The 17070-nt window shown below is 47.0% G+C and overlaps 1 protein-coding gene across 8 annotated transcripts in view; it reads left to right on the top strand.

The window, feature by feature from the left end:
* The window catches only part of LOC140210964 (plexin-A1-like), a 464700-nt gene that overhangs the window by 309432 nt on the left and 138198 nt on the right, over positions 1-17070 (top strand). The window contains exon 11 of one of the 8 annotated variants that reach the window (XM_072280263.1): positions 5252-5456. The exons of the other annotated variants lie outside the window; for them this stretch is intronic. Coding sequence (XP_072136364.1) covers positions 5252-5272 — 21 coding nt within the window. The 3' untranslated portion in view covers positions 5273-5456. Of the gene's footprint in view, positions 1-5251; positions 5457-17070 lie in introns of those variants that run through there. 8 annotated transcript variants of the gene reach the window in all.

Below are 17070 nucleotides of genomic sequence, written 5' to 3' on the forward strand. Positions count from 1 at the left end.
CAGTCTTGTGTCAGCTGAGCCAAGGCTGATATCTGCAGACTCGGGTGACGTTCCCATTGTTTGTCCGGAGAGAACCCAAGAACACAAAAAAAAGAGGAGCGATGAGCCATTCGGCCCCTCAAATTTGCCCTGCCCTTCAAGAAGAACATGGCCAATCTGATTTCCAGTCTTGCTCTCAGCTCCTGTTTCCGTTAACTTAGCCTACGTGAGGCTCGAATGTGCTCGATAAACCAGTCTCTACTGCTCTTTAGGGTAGAGACTCTCAAAGATTTATAGCCCTCTGATGGATTAAATTCCTCAACCCACCCATCACCACACCATTTCTACTTTGCCAACGGGAACATCTCTCCTGAATCTAAAGCCCCCGTGAGTCCTCATTATACAGCTTCTTCTGCTCAGAAATCTGCTGAGTGAATTTTCTCCAAGCTACATCCAAGGCAAGGATATATTTCATTAAGCAACTGGTCGGTAAGTTGCGCAGCGGGTAGACCCACAGCCTCACTGCACCAGAAACCCAGGTTCAACCCTGACCTCGGGTGCTGTCTGTGCAGTATTTGCACCTTCATCCTGTCCCAGCGCATCTCCTAGTGAGCTGCTCTCGCGAGCGCTATGGCCAGGAAAAGATAAAGATTAGCTTTATTTCTCAGATGTACCACACTGTTTGTGTGAAATCAACTCCACAAGGACTGCGCTGGGCAGCCTGCAAATGTTGCCACACTTCTCGTGCCAACATAGCATGCCCGCAATTTCCTGACCCTAACTATACGTCTTCGGAATTTGGGAGGAAACCGGGGCACCTGGAGGAAACCCGAGAGGTCACAGGGAGGATTTCAACAGACTCCTCACTCGCAGTGGTGGGAATTGAACTCCAGTCAGATTGTTGGTGCTGTAAAGCCATCGCACTGACTGCTGCGGTGAGGCGAGCTGTTCCCAGGCCTGCCTCTGGCCTGGCTGAAGAAGGGTGAAACGGACCCAAGCAGCAGCGGCCGGCTGGTCGACTGGGCGGCACTGGGTGGTGAAAAGTCAGAAAGAAGAATTCCCTATTCATCACCAGCAGTATCCAACATCTGCTGAGAGACGGTGTTCCACACCCCTGACCCTGACCCGCAGGGTCTGCAGACACGGGAGCCTACCTTAATTTGAAACGCCTGGGAACTTGGAGAGCTGGTTTCTATAAAAGAAACAGCCCTGGCTTAAAATAGCGTGGCAATTTTGCGGGAGACAGGCAGACAAAGAGGGCCATTAAAGCTGTCCCTTTGCATCTCCTGTGAGTTAGTGATGAGCAGGAGAATTATTCCATAGGCCAAGCCTCCTGCCTCCCTGACACGCGTCGTCTCATTTGTCATGGTGCTTTTTTGGATCTTCCTGTGCTTCTCTGGTGTGCTGTGTTGTCCGCCTTTCATTAGAGAGGGCCTTGCCAGAGGGACGATGAACTTAGTTGATTCCACATGCTGCTGAAATTCTCAACTGTCACTCTGTGTGTGTGTGTGTGTGTGTGTGTGTGTGTGTGTGTGTATGTGTGTAAACATGTATCTGTAGTGTGTGTGTGTGTGTGTGTGTGTGTAAACATGTATCTGTATGAGAGACTCTGTGTGTGTGTGTAACTGTGTGTCTTTGTGTACATGTGAGTGTGTTTGTACATGAGTGTGTGTCTGTGTGTGTGAGTGTGGGGCATGTCTGTGCCCAAATGAGTGTGTCTGTGTGTGTGTGTAAACATGTATCTGTATGAGAGACTCTGTGTGTGTGTGTGTGTGTGTGTGTGTATAACTGTGGGTGTGTCTGTGCCCGTGTGTGTGTATTGCTCCCTGCTGAGGGTGTCTGTACTATGGTGTGTGTGTGCACGTGTGCGTGTGTGTATCTGTGTGAATTGTTTCGAGCTGTGAGTGCCTGTATTATGGTGTGTGTGTGTGTGTGTGTGTGTGTGTGTGTGTATCAGTATCTGTGTGAATTGTTCCCAGCTGAGAGTGCCTGTATGTTGCTGATGAAGCTGTAATTCATCACTGTCTCCTGCGATCGCACTTTTAATTGGCTTATATCAAAGCCTCCCAATAGCTGGCTGTCACTTTCGCAGCAGTTTTAATGAGCCTGTCCATCGGCTTTGCTGATGAAACTAGGTCAGGCCGCAACGCGCACTTTTAATCTGTTAACTCACATTTGGATCCTGTCATTTCGATGGAGATTGGAACGGGAGTGGCCAAAGGGGGCAATGATTCCGAATAATTTTGACGGGAGGAACATGCAGATTTCCCTCGCTGAGCGAAGCCAGCCATTGAGACGGGGAGAGTTAAATCCCCCGAGCCAGGAGGGAGGAGCAGGGATACAGAATTAAATCCTATTGCTAGCTTTGGTTTTCTTTCAATTTAACTTTATTTACAAACGGTATTTAGAGATACAATGCAGACAGACCCTTCCGCTGCTCTCCCCAGCAAGCCACCTATGTAACACTACCCTAATCATAGAACAATTTACAATTATCAGTTAACTTACTGACTGGTTCATCTTTGTACTGTCGGAGGAAACATTTGCGGATCGTGGTGAGAATGTACAGACTCCTTACAGATGGTGCCAGAATTGAAGTCCAAAACCCAGAATGTTCCGAGCATTCGTGCTAACCACTGCACTACCGTGTCGCTGCGTAGTATGTGCTGGGCCCAGGATGGTTTATTTGATATATTAATGCTCAGGAATTTAAAGCTGGTTTACTCACTGTAGTTTGGATTGCTAGGCCCTGGCACTCCGAGGAGTGAAGGGAATCCCTGATTTAGTGGCCGTCACCCTCCACCGCTCTCCCCAGTTCCATGACGAAACAGGAGAGGAATCTGCAGCAAACAGAAACTCTTCCTGCTGGAAGAGCTTGGTGGGTCAGGCTGCATCTGCAGAAGGATATGGTCCATCAGTGATTGTGGTAAATGGCCCTTCATTCTTGATTAATAAGGGTGTTAAAGGTTATGGAGAGAAGGGAGGAGAATGGGGTTGAGAGGGATAATAAACCAGCTATGATGGAATAGCAGAGCAGACTCGATGGGCTGAGTGGGCTTATTCTGATCGTTTGTTTTATGGCTTTCCTCTTTCCCTTTCCTCATGCCTTTCTCTCTCTCCCTGTCTCTTTCCTCATACCTTCTTCCCCTCCACCCCCTCACCCCTCTGCCCTCTCCCTCCTCCCCACCTCCCCTCCCCATCTTCCCCTCCCCCTCACCATTTACCCTCACCCCTCCCCGTCACGCCTTAACCCTCTCCCCTCTCACCCCTTAACCCTCTCCCCTTCCCACTCACACCTCCTCTCTCCCCCTCCACCTGTCCCTACCGCTCCTCCCCTCCCCCACCGTACCTCTCCTCCCTCTCACCCCTTAATCCTCTCCCCTCCCCCCCCACCCCACCTCTCCCTCTCCTCCCTCCCTCTCTGTCTCTTCTGCAATGGACCCCTGGTACACACGTGAGCCTCCCCTGAACGTATGCTTGTTTGACCCACAAGCCCTGGCTGACAAGATGCTTCTCGCGGCTGCCCTGTCTGACAGAGTGTCAGACTCAGACCTGACATACAGTGAACGCTGACTTTCCATTACCTCACCGCTCAGCACAAAACCTCTGCAGCCAGATCAGTCATGTGATTTAAAGCCGTGCAGGAAGATAAGACAGATTGAAATGAAGTGTCCGGTAATGCTCCTGTTTAATGATATCTTGCCTTGTACTTTACACAGCGGAAATTGAGCGACCTATCAATGGGTTGTCTATACTATCTCCAGCCTGGGGCGAGACTTACTTTCCTTTGAAAGGTGTCATGGAATCATGGAGTTGTAGAGTCAGAAACAGGCCCTTCGACCCCTCATGTCTAGTCCTATCTCTTCTATACGCCTGTACTAACGAGGGGTGGCACAGTTACATAGGGGTTAGCGTAATGCTAATACAGCGCCAGTGACCCGGGTTCAATTCCAGCTGCTGCCTGTAAGGAGTTTGTACGTTCTCCCCGTGACCGCGTGGGTTTCCTCTGGGTTCTCCGGTTTCCTCCCACAGTCCAAAGACGTGCCAGTCGGTAGGTTTAATCGGTCTTTGTAATTTGTCCTATGATTAGCCTCGGGTTAAATAGATACAGTTTGGCCTCTTCCATGTTGTATCTCCAAATAAGTCTCTGTGACCGTAAGAGATAGGCGCATAATTGGGCCATTTGGCCCATTGAGTCTGCTCCGCCATGCCATCATGAATCAAGTTAATTGGTCACAAGGCGGTAACTGGGCGGTGAGGGCTCATTGGCCCAGAAAGGCCTGGTAGCGTGCTGCACCTTGAAATAAATCAATGTCCCTCTGCGGCCTTCACGTTCAACTACCTGAACGGATGCCTCTTAAATATTAGAACATAGAGCAGTGCAGTTGAGGAACAAGCCTTCAGCCCAATGCAGCATGGTGACGTAGCGGTTAGTGCAATTGCTTTACGAAGGGCAGCGATCATTGATTGAGTTTGATTCCCACTGCTGTCTGTAAGGAGTTTGTACGTTCTCCTTGTGACCCATGTGGGTTTCCTCTGGGTGTTCTGGTTTCCTCCCACATTCCAAGGACGCACATTTTAGGGATAATTGGGCAGATGCGTCTTATTAGCTGTGGTTGGCAGCTCTGCTAGGTCAAAGAAGACTCTGATCTCAAACCACTGCGACCCTGCGACTACACTCAGTCAGGAGGAATGCTTCAGGATTAGACCCCAACCTCAGGAGCTGGAGTCCCCAAGTCAGTCCCATGTTGCGTTCAACACTGACTGGCAGCTCCTGTGATGCCACCGGTGCCAGGCTGTATCGGTCCCTGCTGCTCCTCACGACTCATCCTCTGCTTGGAGAGGGGGAGCCTGCTCCACAGGCAACAGCTTGCTCCCAATATCGTACTGCCCTGGCTTGTGTTACACGTAGACAGTGAGGACACAATATGCGCGGTCAACCCCGTCCATCAGAAGGCTTCAATTGTGGGCACGCTGTGTTGGTACCAGAAGTGTGGGAACACTTGCAGGCTGCCCCCAGCACATCCTTGTGTGCTGGGAAAAGTTATGCTATCTGTGAAGAGTGTTCTAACTGTTTGTATCACTGTTGTGGGGGTGGGGGTGGTGGTGGTGCTACTGCACAGGATCAAAGTTAGAATTGCAAGCTTAGCTCCATCATTGGCACTAGCCTCTATTGTATCCAAGACATCTTCAGGGAACGATGCCTCTAAAAGCTGGTGTCCATTATTTAGGACCCCCACCACTTACGACCTCTTCTCATTGTTATCATCAGGAAGGAGGTACAGAAGCCTGAAGACACACACTCAATGATTCAGGAACAGCTCCTTCGCCTCTGCCACCCAATTTCTGAATGGACATTGAACCAATGAACATTACCTCACTACTTTTTTTTAATTAACTATTTTATATATACTGTAATTCACAGTTTTTATTATAATGTAATGCATTGTTCTGCTGCCGGTTAGCAACAAATTTCACGACATATGCTGGTGATATTAAATCTGATTCTGATTCTACCATCCGGCCATTGTGTTGGAGCATTAGCCTTGGCCTGGGCAAGCATAGAGTGATATGACATTGAACTGGTCCATGTGCCAACCAAGATGTCCATCTATGCTATCCTTATTTGCCTGCAGATGGCTCTCATCCTTACAAATTTATTTTTTTAATCCATGTATCTGTCCAAATGTCTTCTAAATGGTGTAATTGTACCTGCCTCAACCACTTTCTTTGGCAGCTCGTTTGATGAAATCACCCCCCTCTGCATGAAGAAGGTCCCCCCTGGTTTGCAGCTCATCCCAAAGGCTGTATACTTCACCTCCTTCCACCCAAAGGAAGAAGACTAAAGAAACATCAGGAAAATACTGATGAGTTGGCAAGGCGGGCAGAAAAGTGGCAGATGGAATTCAGTCCTGATAAGTTCAAGGTGACAGGTCTTTGAAAGATGAGAGTGGGTCAGGCCCTATGGAGTACTGAGGAATAGAGGGACTCAGAAAACAAGTTCAAAAGATGCCAGGAGGTGGCAGTGTAGAGAGATTAAATGATAAAGAAAGCTAATGGTTAAATTGATTTATTATTGTACAGTAAAAAACTTCGTTTTAACACAGAACCTTGACATTGAACCATGAACATTATAGCACAATACAGGTCCTTCAGCCCACTATGTTGTGCCAAACTTCTCTACCTCAACATCAGTCTAATACTCCTTCCATTTATCTTCATCAGAATCAGGTTTAAATTCTCTGCCATATGATTGATATATGTACATTTATTTAGCCCTCTGTTGGTCAGGGTCCTCTATGGATGCTGCGTCCTCGCTGTCTAGATACACAAAGCCAGGACAGTACAATATGGAGAGCAAGCTGTTGCCCATGTATCAAGCACACTCCCCCCCCCCCCCACCCCCCACCTCTCCACTTCGTTGATGAATCCAAAGGAAAGGCAGAGACCGATACAGTTTGGCACCAGCACCATTGCAGAAGTTACTAGTTAGTGTTGAACTCAATGTAGGTCTCCCTTAGGGACTCCAGCTCCAGATTTTTCCTCAGGATTTACTCCCGAAGCCTTCCCCAATAGCCGAAAGGCAACAAAGTTTTGACGTCAGAGTTTTCCTTCTCCTAGATGAGCTGCCAGCCATGGCTGATGAACCCCATCTGCCCAAAGTGAGTGACTGGTTTTAAGGCGCCAGTAACCCAGCATTGCCCTTTCTCTCGTCAGTAGAAACAGTTCTGCTGGGCTCAGCAACTAAGACACATGTGAAAGCCAACAGCTGTACTTGAGCTTGGTGGTCAGAGGCTATTTGAGACACACACCATTGGGAGCATTTAATAGGTCATGGGAGCTTATCCCAACTACCCCACCACCCCCAACCCCTGACTTGTTTTGAAAACTATTAACTATCTGGGACCACAGTACATCGCAGGTTCATTTTTGTTTTATCATCCTGCTCAAGCTCTCAGATTTTCTTCCACCAGTCTCTTAAATTTAAACAATCTCTGTCAAAACATAATTGGCAGGTCAGCTTTTTTGAACTATGCTCCCTAAACTGTGAAACTCAGTACTTAAAACTAAGTGGGATGCAGGCTCAGTCGACGCTTTTAAACACCAGCTCAAACCCTATTTATTTAACCTTGCTTTTAACAAACATCTTTTTGTCTTTTATTTTCATGTTTGCACTTTTATCCCATTCTAAAGCACTTTGAACTACATTGTATGAAAAATGCTCTATAAATAGTTATTATAAATACACATATAAAAATTAAATTAGTAGTCCATGAAGAGAGCAAAAAAAGTGAAATAATATAGATGGATCCATTGTCCATTCAGAAAGATTCCCTTAGATGCCCCTAATGTATCTGCCTCTACCACCACCACTGGCAGTGTATGCTACGCACCCACTACACTTGTGTAAAAAAACTTACCTCTGACACCCCCTCTAAATTTTCCTTCAGTCTTAAAATTATGGCCCCTCATATTAGCTATTTGAACCCTGAGAAAAAGTGTCTGGCTGCCCACTCAATTTCTGTCTCTTAAGATAAGGCCTGCACCTTGTACACTTTATCGATATCATGGACCTCTATTAAGTCACCTCTCAACCTCCTTTGCTCCAAAGAGAAAAGTCCTAGTTTGCTGAACCTATCCTCATAAGCCATATTCTCCAATCCAGGCAGCATCCTGGTTAATATCCCCTGCACTCCTGCACTCTCTCTAAAGCTTCCACATCCTTTGGGGTTAGGTGTTGAGTTTAAGAGCCGAGAGGTAATGTTGCAGCTATATAGGACCCCGGTCAGACCCCACTTGGAGTACTGTGCTCAGTTCTGGTTGCCTCACTACAGGAAGGATGTGGAAACCATAGAAAGGGTGCAGAGGAGATTTACAAGGATGTTGCCTGGATTGGGGAGCATGCCTTATGAGAATAGGTTGAGTGAACTTGGCCTTTTCTCCTTGGAGCGATGGAGGTTGAGAGGTGACCTGATAGAGGTGTATAAGATGATGAGAGGCATTGATCGTGTGGATAACCAGAGGCTTTTTCCCAGGGCTGAAATGGTTTGCACGAGGGGGCACAGTTTTAAGCTGCTTGGAAGCAGGTACAGAGGAGATGTCAGGGGTAAGTTTTTTATGCAGAGAGTGGTGAGTGCGTGGAATGGGCTGCCAGCAACGGTGGTGGAGACGGATACGATAGGTTCTTTTAAAAGTCTCCTGGACAGGTACATGGAGCTCAGGAAAACAGAGGGCTATGGGTAACCCAAGGTAATTTCTAAGGTAAGGACATGTTCGGCACAGCTTTGTGGGCCGAAGGGCCTGTATTGTGCTGTAGGTTTTCCATGTTCTATGTTCTATCCTTCCTATAATGAGGAGACCAGAACTGAACACAATATTCCACGTGTGGTCTCACCAGAGTTTTAGAGTGCTGCAATGTTACTTCCCAGATAACGTTGAGAGAATTATTTTCACTCTCTCACTGTCCCATTTCCCTCCCTCCACTTTTTTTTGTATCTTGGAGATTAATCCATAATTATGAGGGATTCTTGGAAAACCTGTCGACGTGGCAACGGATTATACATCCTGCATCTTGGTGGATTAGTTCTCGGAAAGACGGATTTTTTCGAGTGGGCCCATGGGTTTCCATGCCAATGGGCCTCTTGAGAGTTTTGTGCTGAAACGTGCAGCTAAAGTTGATAAAGGAGAAATAAATTGTCTTCAGAAGACAGTGACGTTGGTTCCCTCTCTGTGGGCTGGCTGAGTGCAGACCAAGTGTTGGCATTTGAAGGGCATTTGTAAAGAAACACTGAACAGTGGCAAGTGGAAATTAGAGAGTTTTGACCTTCTGGTATCCATGGACACCTGAGGTATCTTCTTCCTCCAGAAAGGTTAGTGGCGCCTCTCAGGGAGAGGGAGTAAAAGACAGCGGCTGGATCTCCACTGAGACGCGAGCTGTACTGCCTCAATAGGAATTTCTTGACCTTCGCACTGATCTCCAGTTGTACAGGCTGAAGTTTCCCATGCAGAGAAGGTAGGCCCCAGGGCCTGTTCCTTCACAGTCAGTGGAAAATATGAACAGGGACTGTGTTTGCTCTCGACTTGGGAAGGGTTAGGTTGCCTGAGGTGGGGGTGGGGTTGTGGGCAGAAGGGGAGAGAACCTTGTTAATCCTGTTTTGGTGCAGACTCTCCTAGCGGTGGGTGGGGGTTGGGGGGAAGGGGTCTGACAGGCAGACCGAGGACTGATCTGGGACTGTCCTTCACCCCCTGCAGCCTCTCGGCTGCTGCCTTTGCACTTAAAGATACAGATTAGCTTTATTTATCAGAAATACATTGAAATATACAGTGAAATACATTGTTTGCATCAAATCAAATCAGTGAGGTATGTGCTGGGCTGCCCACAAGTGTCACCACGATTCCAGCGCCTAGCATAGCATGTTCTCAGTATTATTTATTTATTTGTTTGTTTTGTTTGTATTTACAGATTGTCTCTTGCACATTGGCTGCTTTAAGTCTTTGTGTGTTGTTTTTCATTGATTTTATTGCATTTCTTAGTTGTACTGCGGATGCCTGTAAGAAAATAGACCTCAGGGTGGTATATGGTGATATACACATACTTTGATAATAAATTTGCTTTGAACTTTTAAATGACAACTTACTAACCCAAACCCATCCGTCTGGACTGTGGGAGGAAACCAGAGCACCTGGAGGAGACCCACGTGGTCACAGGGAGAACGAACAAACCCCTTGCTGACAGCATCAGGACTTGGACCTCAATCTTAGGCATTGCCCTAACTACTATGCCACCATGCCCTTCCTGAATATTAGAGGATCGACTCTGCAGATTTGTGCTTTGTCTGTGGCACGGGAGCTCTGCATTGAATTGTGTTTACTGGGCTCGCTGTCAAGTACCAGGAGGTTACACGGAGGGGGCTGAAGGGTGGAATGGAGTCGTTCTCCTCCGAGACCAGATGAAACCAGATTTCTATAACATAATGTGTCATCTCCTCTGACAGGGCAGGCACTGCTGTTGTCTTTGAAGTGCGCGAGAGTTGTGAACGGCATTGTTAAACAGGGAGAAAGTCAACCACTTGCAGAAAGTCAACCAACTGCAGAGAGCAGTTTTTAATCATACAGATAGAAGTAGTTCGTACAGAATGCTAGAGAAACGCAACAGGTCAGACAACTTCTATGGAAAGCAATAAACAGTTGATATTTCGGGCTGAGACTCTTTATCAGAACTCTTCATAAAGCTCTTGATTTGAAACGTAAACAGTTTACATCTCTCCATAGATATAACCATATAACAATTACAGCACGGAAACAGGCCATCTCGGCCCTTCTAGTCCGGGCCAAACTCTTACTCTCACCTCGTCCCACCGACCTGCACTCAGCCCATAACCCTCCATTCCCTTCCTGTCCATATAGCTGTCCAATTTAACTTTAAACGACAACATCGAACCTGCCTCAACCACTTCTGCTGGAAGCTCGTTCCACACAGCTACCACTCTCTGAGTAAAGAAGTTCCCCCTCATGTTACCCCTAAACTTCTGCCCTTTAACTCTCGACTCATGTCCTCTTGTTTGAATCTCCCCCACTCTCAATGGAAAAAACCTATCCACGTCAACTCTATCAATCCCCCTCATAATTTTAAGCACCTCTATCAAGTCCCCCCTAAACCTTCTACGTTCCAAAGAATAAAGACCCAACTTGTTCAACCTTTCTTTGTAACTTAGATGCTTGCCTTGCTTGCTGAGTTCCACTAGCATTTTGTCTGTGCTACTCCCGATTTCCAGCATCTGCAGAATCTCTTGTGTTACTGGTAGAAGTAGATCCCACTGCGATCCCCTCCCAGCTTCTCAAATAATCACACTTCCCCCACCCACCCATTTTCCCAAGTTAGGGCCTTACTCTTTGGAGGGAAGGAGTGTGAGAAGTGGTGATAAAAGGGTATAAAATTCTGAGAGGAGCAGAGTGATAGTACCTAAAAGTGGGCATGCAGGTACAGCAGGCGGTGAAAAAGGCGAATGGTATGCTGGCATTCATAGCAAGAGGATTCGAGTACAGAAGCAGGGAGGTCCTACTGCAGTTGTACAAGGCCTTGGTGAGACCACACCTGGAGTACTGTGTGCAGTTTCGGTCCCCTAATCTGAGGAAAGACATTCTTGCCATAGAGGGAGTACAAAGAAGGTTCACCAGATTGATTCCTGGGATGGCAGGACTTTCATATGATGAAAAACTGGTTTGACTAGGCTTATACTCTCTGGAGTTTAGAAGATTGAGGGGGGATCTTATTGAAACGTATAAAATTCTAAAGGGATTGGACAGGCTAGATGCAGGAAGGTTGTTCCCGATGTTGGGAAAACTGGTTTGACTAGGCTTATACTCTGTGGAATTCAGAAGATTGAAGGGGGGATCTTATTGAAACGTATAAAATTCTAAAGGGATTGGACAGGCTAGATGCAGGAAGATTGTTCCCAATGTTAGGGAAGTCCAGAACGAGGGGTCTCTTACTAGCTCTTCCTTCAGTTAGTCCTGATGAAGGGTCTCGGCCTGAAACGTCGACTGTACCTCTTCCTAGAGATGCTGCCTGGCCTGCTGCGTTCACCAGCAACTTTGATGTGTGTTGCTTGAATTTCCAGCATCTGCAGAATTCCTCGTGTTTGCTCTGTTAATAGATGTAGTTACATTGACCTACACCTGGACCATATCCCTCTATTCCCTTCACGTCCATGTACTTATCCAAACTTCTCTTAAATGTTGAACTCAAACCCATGTCCACTACTTCCACTGGACCTCATTCCACTCTCACCTCTGAGTGAAGAGGTTCCCCTTCAATATTTCACCTTTTACCCGTAACCTATGGCCTCTAGTTCTAGTCGTACTGAACGTCAGTGGAAAAAGCCTGCTTGCGTTTACCCTATCTATACCCCTCATCATTCTGGATACCTCTATCAAATCTCCTCTCATTCTCCTACGCTCCAGGCAATAAAGTCCTAGCCTATTCAACCAATCCCTATAACTCAGGTTCTCAAGTCCTGGTGACATCCTTGTTATATATCAGAACCAAAATCAGGTTTGATATCACTGGCATATGTCGTGAAATTTGTTGTTATGGTGTGTGTGTGTGTGTGTAAAGTTAAATAAGTAATACAAAAAAAGAAAAAAAAGTAGTGAGGTGGTGTTCATAGATTCAATGCCCATTCAGAAACCTGATGGCAAAAGGGAAGAAGTTGTTCCTCAATCGAGTGATACATTTATCCTCGTAATCCTTGTAATATGTAGAGCAGGGGTTCCCAACCTGGGGTTCACAGACCTCTGTGTTAATGGTAGGGGTCCATAGCATAAAAAATGGTTGGGAAGCCCTGATATAGATTGGGGGGACAGCCAGCGCCTTTTCCCCAGGGCAGCAATTGCCAATACCAGAGGACATGCTTTTAAGCTTTAGAGAAGGTGCAGAGATTTACCAGGATGCTGCCTGCATTCGAGATCATATCTTATGGGGAGAGGTTGAGCGAGCTAGTGCTTTTCTCTTGGGAGTGAAGAAGGATGAGAGGTGATTTGATGGATGTGTGCAAGTTGATAAGAGGCATTGATCAAGTGGGCAGCCAGTGACTTTTCCCCCCAAGATGGAAATGATTAATATGAGACGGCATAATTTTAAGGTGATTGGAGGAAGGTATAGAGGGATGTCAGAGGTGGGCTTTTATGCGGAAAGTGCTAGGTGTGTGGAACACAGAGCCAGGCTGAGGCAGATACATTAGGGTCATCTAAGAGACTCTTAGATAGGCACATAGATGAGAAGGACTAATGTGTGTGGGAGGAAGGGGTTAGATTGATCTTGGAATAGGTTAAGAGGTTTTGCATCATCATGGGCCGAGGGGCCTGTACTCTGCTGTTATTTTCTATGTGCCTGATTTCACCTATCACTTGCCACCTTGCACTCGTCCCACTCCCCCAGCAAAGGGGCGTATTTTCAAGACACAGGACACTGCAGATGCTGGAACCTGGAGCAACATAGAATATTCTGGAGCTTGTCAGCAGGTCGGGCTGCGCCCGTGGCGTGGTAAGGAGGAGAGGAATCTAAAGATTAGAGCTGAACTTTATTTGTCTCGTGCGCGTCGAGACATACAGCGAAATGTGTCATTTGCATCAACCACCGACACAGTGCGAGGAAGTGGTGGCGGCAGCCCGCAAGTGTCACATTGCTTCCGGTGCCAGCATAGCGTGCCCACAGCCTATTAACCCAATCTGTTCGTCGTTGGAATGTGGGAGGAGACAGCGCCCGGAGGAGACCTACGCGGTCGCGGGGGGACAACATACAGACTCCTCGCAGAGAGCCGCGTGAAATGAACCATGATTGGTAGTCGCTGGCGCTGTGTTGTCATTGACGTTTTGGGTTGAAGCCCAGTTTTGGAAGTGCTTGATCGCCCCCTTGCCCTGGAACCCTTCCACCTTCACAATATTGTTTGATGTTTCAGTGTCCGTGTGACAAATAAAGTTACTCTTTAAGATTCCTCTCCCCCTCACTGCCCCACAGACACCACTTGACCTGCTGAGATCCTCTAGAACCATATAACCATATAACAATTACAGCACGGAAACAGGCTATCTCAGCCCTTATAGTCCCTACCGAACTCTTACTCTCACCTAGTCCCACCGACCTGCTCTCAGCCCATAACCCTCCATTCCTTTCCTGTCCATATATCTATCCAATTTAACTTTAAATGACAATATCGAACCTGCCTTTACCACTTCTGCTGAAAGCTCGTTCAACACAGCTACCACTCTCTGAGTAAAGAAGATCCCCCTCATGTTACCCCTAAACTTTTGCCCTTTAATTCTCAACTTATGTCCTCTTGTTTGAATCTCCCCCACTCTCAATGGAAAAAGCCTATCCATATCAACTTTATCTATCCCCCTCATAATTTTAGATGTTAAAACAACACCGTGTGTTGCTCCAGATTCCAGCACCGGCAGTCAGTTATGTCTTGAAAATATGTTCCTTTAGTGAGGGGAGAGAGAGGAGCACAAGCTGGCAGGTGATAGGTGGGGTCAGGTAAGGGGGAAGATAGAACATTACAGCACAGTACAGGCCCTTGGACCCATAATGTTGCACAAACTTCTTAGCCCTCTTCCTGCCCCAACCCAACCTTCCTCTCCAGATACACTCCCACATGCAGACCTCACTGACCTTTCCAAGGCCGAGGTGCTGAATTTAGAGTCATAGACTCCACACCAAAGGGCAGTACGGAAACAGGCCATTCAGTCCATCTAGTCCATGCCGAAACCATCTAAACTGCCTCCTTCCATTCACCTGCACTTGCTCCATAGCCCTCTGTACCTCTACTATCCATGTACTTACCCAAACTTCACTTACACGTTGAAATCGAGCTCGCATGCACCACTTGTGCTGGCAGCTCGATCCACACTCTCACAACCTGCTGAGTGAAAAAGAATTAAGCACCACCAGTGACATTTTACTTTGAACTTTGGAAGGATGCGAGCAGCTCCTGCCGGGCAGTGGGACAGTTTGATCCCTCGTGCAGTCGCCTTGCATTCCACACACACTGTGACCAATTGATGGGACGGGTTGGTGCTGGTCCGCACAGGGTTTGTATTCACAGCGGAAGCCGTGAGGCTGGCCTTCTTCAGAGCCGCAACAAGCCATCAGCATGAGGTATATTTTTAGGGCGGGTGGGGTTAAGGTGGGAAATAACAGAATGGTTACCTCATGGGACAAACCTCAGTGAGTTTGAACGGTTAGCTGAGAGCAAACTACTACTACGTCGACTCAGGCCTAGGGGGCTGGCGTCGGGCACGATGACGGACTCTCCACTTCTCCCTCTCCCTCATCAGTGTGTTCAGTTCATCTACATTAGCCGCGCCGCTGTCTTCTAGGAGCGTGTTGCCCATAGTCTTGGGAGGGTGCCCACGGTACTTGGGCTCCCATATGATGACTAGGCTGGCAGGTAGCTCGGGGTGGCGTAGACAGTGCCCCGCTAGTTGCAGTCTTCTCGCCTTGATTTTAGTGGTGAGCATTGGTAGGTCGTCTTAGAGCTCGACGTTTGTCATGTGCTGTTGCCAACTCACGTCAAGAGCCATCCGGAGCATTCGTGTATGGCAACCATCCAGAGACTTTTGCATAGTCTTGGTGAGTATCCACGTCTCTCATCCGTACGTGAGAATGGACTCTATGACTGCTATGAAGATCCTCTTTTTAAGCCTCCTAGTCAGGTTCGACTTCCAGATTTCGTTCACGTCGTTCATAGCCCTCCACGCCAGTGCCTTCCATATCTTTATGTCCTTCTCCAAACTCATCATTCTTGACCCAAAGTACTTGAAGTCAAAGACTTTCTTAATGGTATGATTCTTTATGGTCTTGAGAGTACCTTTGTCACAGTTAAACGCCATGTACTCTGTCTTTTTAGCGTTTATTGCACTCAATTTCCACTTTTGTCAGTAGCTGCTGTGCTTCCTCCATCTGGTCAGAGAGCAGGACTATGTCATCTGCAAAATCGAGATCTGTGAGTGTAACTGGTCTGACCCTTTTGGTTCTTCCTGGTTTTATGGTAAAACTAAGAAATGAGAGCAAAACTAATGCAGAATATCAGAGGACCCAGTCCGATGGACAGAATCATTCACTGTGTGGTTCCGAGATAACTTCTGGGAGAATAAATTTATTTTTTTTTATGGCTGGTTAGTCAAAATCACATCAAACAGCCTCTTGTGATGGGTGATGTCGAGTCAGGAAGATGTGACGTGCTTGATTTAATGTACCTTTGGTTCAGTTCGTCCCTGACTGTCTTAGCTGTTCAGTTATTTATCTCCCGTTTGCACTGAGGTATTTAATCACCTCACTCCCCCCTCTTTGATCTGATCCCTCCTCCAGACCCTCGCCTCACCTGAGCCCTGTAGTACAGGGAGGAAAAAAGCCATAAATACTTGGTTGCAGAACGTGGCTGGATAAATTTTCAGCAAATTAATCTTTGTCGACAATATGGAAGCAGTGTGTGTGTGTGTGTGTGTGTGAGAGAGAGAGAGATAGAGGATAGAGTTATACAGCAGTGAAGCATGACTTTTAGCCCAACATTTCCATGCCAATCACGGCACCCACTTGAGCTGGTCCCATTTGCTCATGTTTGGGGTGCATATATCTATAAACCTTTCCTATTCGTGTACTTGTCCAAGTACACGGTGTGAGAGAGAAAGAATGAGAGGATGTGAGAGAGAGGGGGAAGAAATGAGAAAGGATGTGGAGGGTGCGAAGGAATGAGAGAGGATGTGTTAGCAGCTCTCCCGCTCTCTCAAACTGTTCACATTCAGGACTCATTTAGAGTGCCATTGGCATTTGGCTCATGAGAATGAAATGTATTGCTATACCACCTCCCCCATGCCTTGCAGGACTGCCCAAAGACAGGAAACCCGTCGGTCACCTGGACGGTGAACTGGCCTTGACAGGGTGGTGGGGTTTGTTCCCAGTCAGATGGAAATGAGGCTGGAGTCACCTACAGGTGAGAATGGCCTGTGACAAGTTCCCCTAAAGGGTTTCAGTGACCAGGGTGTGTCTCACTGAAGGTTTTGCTAATGTCATCACTAAGATTAATTATTACTTTCAAAACACCTTTCAAAAATAGTTTAAATTCCACAACTGCCGTTGGTGTCTCAATCATATCGAAACAGGCCTTTCAGCCCATCTTGTCCATGCCAACCAAGGTGATATCTAATCTAGTCCAATTTGTCAGTGTCATACATCTACATCTTTTCCTATCCATGTGTCTGCCCAAGATCCCTTTGCTTGTTGTTATTTTACCTTCCTCTAACACTGCTTCTGACAGCCAATTCCATCTCTTAAAATGTTGTCCCTCAAGTTCCTCTTAAATCTCTCCCCCTTCATGTCATTATGTTCTATGCTCATCTTTAAATCTGTGTCTTTGACTCGTGGGAACTTGGGGAAAAGATTGTGTGCATTCACCCTATCTATGTCCCTCATAGTTTTTTATACCTCTATAAGATCACTTCTCAGTCTCCTATGCTCTAAGGAATAAAGTCCTTTCCTGCCAATCCTCTCCCTGTAAGTCAAGCCCTCAGTTCCTGACAACATCTTTTCTG

This window comes from Mobula birostris, chromosome 16 (assembly GCF_030028105.1).
Source record: "Mobula birostris isolate sMobBir1 chromosome 16, sMobBir1.hap1, whole genome shotgun sequence".
Classification (NCBI taxonomy): domain Eukaryota; kingdom Metazoa; phylum Chordata; class Chondrichthyes; order Myliobatiformes; family Myliobatidae; genus Mobula; species Mobula birostris.